The 5000-nt window shown below is 53.1% G+C and overlaps 1 protein-coding gene across 1 annotated transcript; it reads left to right on the top strand.

Annotated features, from left to right (window-relative positions):
* The first annotated feature begins 3115 nt into the window (after positions 1 to 3115).
* LOC132804944 (proline-rich protein 4-like) lies at positions 3116 to 4713 on the top strand. The gene is made up of 2 exons (XM_060819405.1): positions 3116 to 3778; positions 4050 to 4713. Exons 1-2 carry the CDS (start codon positions 3274 to 3276, stop codon positions 4403 to 4405), a joined length of 861 nt encoding a protein of 286 aa, XP_060675388.1. The 5' UTR covers positions 3116 to 3273; the 3' UTR covers positions 4406 to 4713.
* Positions 4714 to 5000: the final 287 nt, after the last annotated feature.

Here is a 5000-nt window from a genome sequence, read left to right as displayed (position 1 = left end):
GTCCATGCACATCTCGAATAGCATCCGACCCTAGAGCATGCACACCAGCATCATGCCAACATGCCCTCAGGGTAGCAACACAAGGTTGGAAGCCCACATATGAATGTCACCCGATGGCACGGTGTCGTCCCGTCCGTGCCTATTTAGCTTCCGACCCTCTTGAGCGAGGCAGAACCCGAGCCCCCGCTCATTGGCACATTTGCCACAACCTTGTAACAAAGGCCTACGTGTGTTCTTGGCATAGCCGATAGAAAACGGCATAGCGAATGCTACACTTAGCCTCTGACACAGGAGTGACGCGCAATACCAGCTCATAGCGCCTACCGGTACTGTCCTCGGGACTCCCTGTCCCTCGGAGACATATGCCCACCTTCGTGGCACTATATGTCCGCCCCATGGCTTGCCGTCGCCCATGGGAAGCTCGCTTAGCCCAAGCTAGAAGCTGGAGCCGGGGGCCGTGGAGAGCCAACACGGACCACCCCCCTAAAGAGCTTATTGAGCCATTTCCATTCTGGCAGCCATAGATATCACTTTGTGCGAGGAATCATAATGGGGTTTTCTCTAGCAAACCTTCACATCTTGGCTTGCCATTCGATATGCACCATCCTAGTGACATTCTTAAGAACTTCCCACGGCCCGGGATCGAAGATCCCGACCTTCAAATATTTACGAAAATGCCACTAGGCCATTCCAAAGGTGCGGACCGTCACATCCTCCCCCACTTCATTACGTCGATGCCCTCATCGACGTGCCCGCTGGCTATCCTCAAGACTCCTGCACTCCGCGCAACACCTTTCATCCACATAAGCTCTTCAGGCTCAAACTCAAGATCCTGCATACTTCGTCCCTCTACCTCTGTAGAATCACCCCCGTGACAACCTTCGCGCGCCCACTCTTGGACTTGGCCAAGGACCTACTGCATGCATTCACCCAAACTCAAGCTTTCCTCAAAACGTGCACCTCCTTGTGCATAAATTAGTGCTTCGCCCCGCACTTTCAGCTCGATATGCAGATGGTGTCCCCCTCGGACGAATTCTGCCTTTTGCATATCTCGCTGGCACCCAAGCCAGACTCGTGTCCCCCTTGGACAAATGTTCTCTTCACTTGTTGGCACCCAAGCCAACGCTTATTGTCCCTCTTGGACGAATAGCTTCCCGAGCTCCAAAGTAAGGCACTCTCGTGCCTTCAAGGTCCTCCCGTGGACCGAACTCTACCAAGTAATCCGATGGTGACATTGACCCTCTCATCGAGCACACCGTCTCCTCTCAGGTGGTGCCCCTACGTCAACTATCCCAACGGTACCCAAACTCGAGAGTTCTTCATGTGGTAGTTCTCCTCTCTCTTGAACTCCACTTCATGCTTTTTCGGCACTCTGTTGCCGTGACGAGCTAAGTTTCCCTTCTTAGCTCTTGTTCCCGCGCTCAAATTTCCATCTCCACGATGGTGAGGTGCTAGCAATTCTCAAGCTAGCTTTGCCTTCTCCAAAGGCAAATTTATGCACAACATCCCTTGAGTGTGCATCTCAAATTTCCATCTCCACGATGGTGATGTGCTAGCAATTCTCAAGCTAGCTTTGCCTTCTCCAAAGGCAAATTTATGCACAACATCCCTCGAGTGTGCATTTATCCTTGTGGCTTCCAAAGCCAACCCTTGCGCAAGTGGCATCCTCTTCCCGACGAGTTACCACATCTTGAATGGAGGTCCTCTCTTCTGCGACCTCCTTATTTCGGCTGTTGACACCTAGTGTCATCTTGAACTAAGTCCTTTCCTTAGTTCTTTGCCTCAATCTTGCTCACTTTTGTATCTCGGCTCCTCCTCTGAGCCAGTTTTGCCCTCTGGCAAATTTACAGTGCTCCACGCATCCACTCGTCTTGACTTCTCATTCGCTTCGACAAGGTTGTCTTTTCTCTTGGACAAACGTGGCCTCTGCCACCCAGCCGCACTGGCTTGCTCTTTCTTCCCCACTCTTTGTGGCTGTCAAGACTCTTCGTCAAAATGGATCTATTTTTGGTATTTTCTGTAATTCTTAAGACCAATACCCCAAAAGAAACACATGGCTAACAAGCCCTCAATTATTCAAGAGAACTGCACTACTTACGGCTTGTGCTCTCATTTAACGACGCATGAATTCCTTTCTGAGCACCAGTCACTTATTCCAAATGCTTGTCCCATTCATGAACTTCGCATTTGCCTCGCTGCTCGAGCATCCAGTTAAAGTGTATTTGTATCGCACACTGGTACTCGTTTGGTGAACATCCCCACATCATATTCAAGTTGGGCATGCCGCCACAACTAACCATGCTCCATGCAAGAATGCCCCCTTCACAGTAGCATCGGGGTTCTACGGATCCAAGCATCACCAACCAATACCATCCGTTCCTCGGTTCGCCTATTGCAGGACAAACCGGGCTCTGATACCACTTGTCACGGTCCTACATTTTATGCAGCGGAATAGACCGTGCGGCGCCAAGACTCTCCAATCATGGCCAGCCTTTTCACTATCCGAGTTCATATATCGACCCATCTGATACCAATTGTATGCTCATGAGGTTCCCATAGTCGTCATGGCTCATGTCGCTCAGCAAGCTAGCCCGATGGCCTTGCGCCCACTCGGTAGCTTGTTACTCAATCTTGTGCCAAGATCTAGCCAGCAACCCATCTCTTCACTCGGGCCTTGGTCCATGCACATCTCGAATAGCATCCGACCCTAGAGCATGCACACCAGCATCATGCCAACATGCCCTCAGGGTAGCAACACAAGGTTGGAAGCCCACATATGAATGTCACCCGATGGCACGGTGTCGTCCCGTCCGTGCCTATTTAGCTTCCGACCCTCTTGAGCGAGGCAGAACCCGAGCCCCCGCTCATTGGCACATTTGCCACAACCTTGTAACAAAGGCCTACGTGTGTTCTTGGCATAGCCGATAGAAAACGGCATAGCGAATGCTACACTTAGCCTCTGACACAGGAGTGACGCGCAATACCAGCTCATAGCGCCTACCGGTACTGTCCTCGGGACTCCCTGTCCCTCGGAGACATATGCCCACCTTCGTGGCACTATATGTCCGCCCCATGGCTTGCCGTCGCCCATGGGAAGCTCGCTTAGCCCAAGCTAGAAGCTGGAGCCGGGGGCCGTGGAGAGCCAACACGGACCACCCCCCTAAAGAGCTTATTGAGCCATTTCCATTCTGGCAGCCATAGATATCACTTTGTGCGAGGAATCATAATGGGGTTTTCTCTAGCAAACCTTCACATCTTGGCTTGCCATTCGATATGCACCATCCTAGTGACATTCTTAAGAACTTCCCACGGCCCGGGATCGAAGATCCCGACCTTCAAATATTTACGAAAATGCCACTAGGCCATTCCAAAGGTGCGGACCGTCACACTAGGCACCGTAGCATACCCCCGCACAAACACCCACCCGGATCCCGCCGAGATTGCCCCCCAAGCAAGGTTCGGAAAGACTCCCACACGAGTGCAGGTGTCCTTCGTCCCCCATTTCGGGCAGCGCCCCCAGCAATCACCAAACAAGCATCCATGAAGAAGCATACCCCGCACAAACACCCACCCGGATCCCACCGAGATTGCCCCCCAAGCAAGGTTCGGAGAGACTCCCGCACGAGTGCAGGTGTCCTTCTTCCCCCATTTCGGGCAGCGCCCCCAGCAGTCACCAAACAAGCATCCATGAAGAAGCAAACCCCGCACAAACACCCACCCGGATCCCACCGAGATTGCCCCCCAATCAAGGTTCGGAGAGACTCCCACACGAGTGCAGGTGTCCTTCGTCCCCCATTTCAGGCAGCGCCCCCAACAGTCACCGGACAAGCATCCATGAAGAAGCATCGCCCACAAATGCCGCAGCATGCAAAACCATGGCAATAGCCATATGAAGCAATGGATCGCACCGCATAAGCCCACACATTCCGAGTTTCCGACATGGTGCTGCATGCCTAGGCACCGTAGCATACCCCCGCACAAACACCCCCCTGGATCCCGCCGAGATTGCCCCCCAAGCAAGGTTCGGAAAGACTCCCGCACGAGTGCAGGTGTCCTTCGTCCCCCATTTCGGGCAGCGCCCCCAGCAATCACCAAACAAGCATCCATGAAGAAGCATACCCCGCACAAACACCCACCCGGATCCCACCGAGATTGCCCCCCAAGCAAGGTTCGGAGAGACTCCCGCACGAGTGCAGGTGTCCTTCGTCCCCCATTTCAGGCAGCGCCCCCAACAGTCACCGAACAAGCATCCATGAAGAAGCATATACCCCGCACAAACACCCACCCGGATCCCACCGAGATTGCCCCCCAAGCAAGGTTCAGAGAGACTCCCGCACGAGTGCAGGTGTCCTTCGTCCCCCGTTTCAGGCAGCGCCCCCAACAGTCACCGAATAAGCATCCATGAAGAAGCATCGCCCACAAATGCCGCAGCATGCAGAACCATAGCAATAGCCACACGAAGCAATCGATCGAACCGGACAAGCCCACACATTCCGCTTTTTTTCCCGCACCGCACCGCACCGCCCAAGCCCCGCCCCCCCGGGCCCACCTGCTGGTCGCCGACGGTGGGGCCCACCCGGCACCGTTACCGGTGCATGGTGGCCCCCACCTGCCGACGAGACCTGCCATTGTGCCCACACCCCCACTGGGGGGTGTGGGCAGCGCTGGCAGGCCGGGGGGGGGGGCTCGCTGTTGAAGCAGGCAGGTACCACCCCCCTAAAGAGCTTATTTAGCCATTTTCTTTCTGGCAGGCTCAGATATCAATTTCAGCGAGGAGTCATAATGGCCATTTTTTTGGCTCTAGACATCGAATTTTGATGAGATTTTTTGCAGGGATGCTTAGAAAAATGGGTAGAACATTATGGAATTGGATTTGTAATTTTTGGAGCAACATAGAATTTTTTATAATTTTTTTGCCGAAAAACTAAGAAAAATTCATATAAAATAGGAAATGGGTTGGAGGTTGGTTTTTTTTGTTGGGAATGCTTTAAAATGATCCA

The sequence above is a fragment of the Ziziphus jujuba genome, chromosome 8 (genome assembly GCF_031755915.1).
Source record: "Ziziphus jujuba cultivar Dongzao chromosome 8, ASM3175591v1".
NCBI classification, from domain to species: domain Eukaryota; kingdom Viridiplantae; phylum Streptophyta; class Magnoliopsida; order Rosales; family Rhamnaceae; genus Ziziphus; species Ziziphus jujuba.
This window is presented reverse-complemented; position numbering and strand designations above follow the sequence as displayed.

What these genes read in the sequence shown, in the direction of transcription:
- LOC132804944 (XM_060819405.1), top strand. Translation starts at nt 3,274, where the DNA reads ATGCACCATCCTAGTGACATTCTTAAGAACTTCCCACGGCCCGGGATC. An exon ending in AGACTCCCACACGAGTGCAG is followed by an intron (nt 3,779 to 4,049) that starts GTGTCCTTCGTC and finishes GCACGAGTGCAG; the next exon opens with GTGTCCTTCGTCCCCCATTT.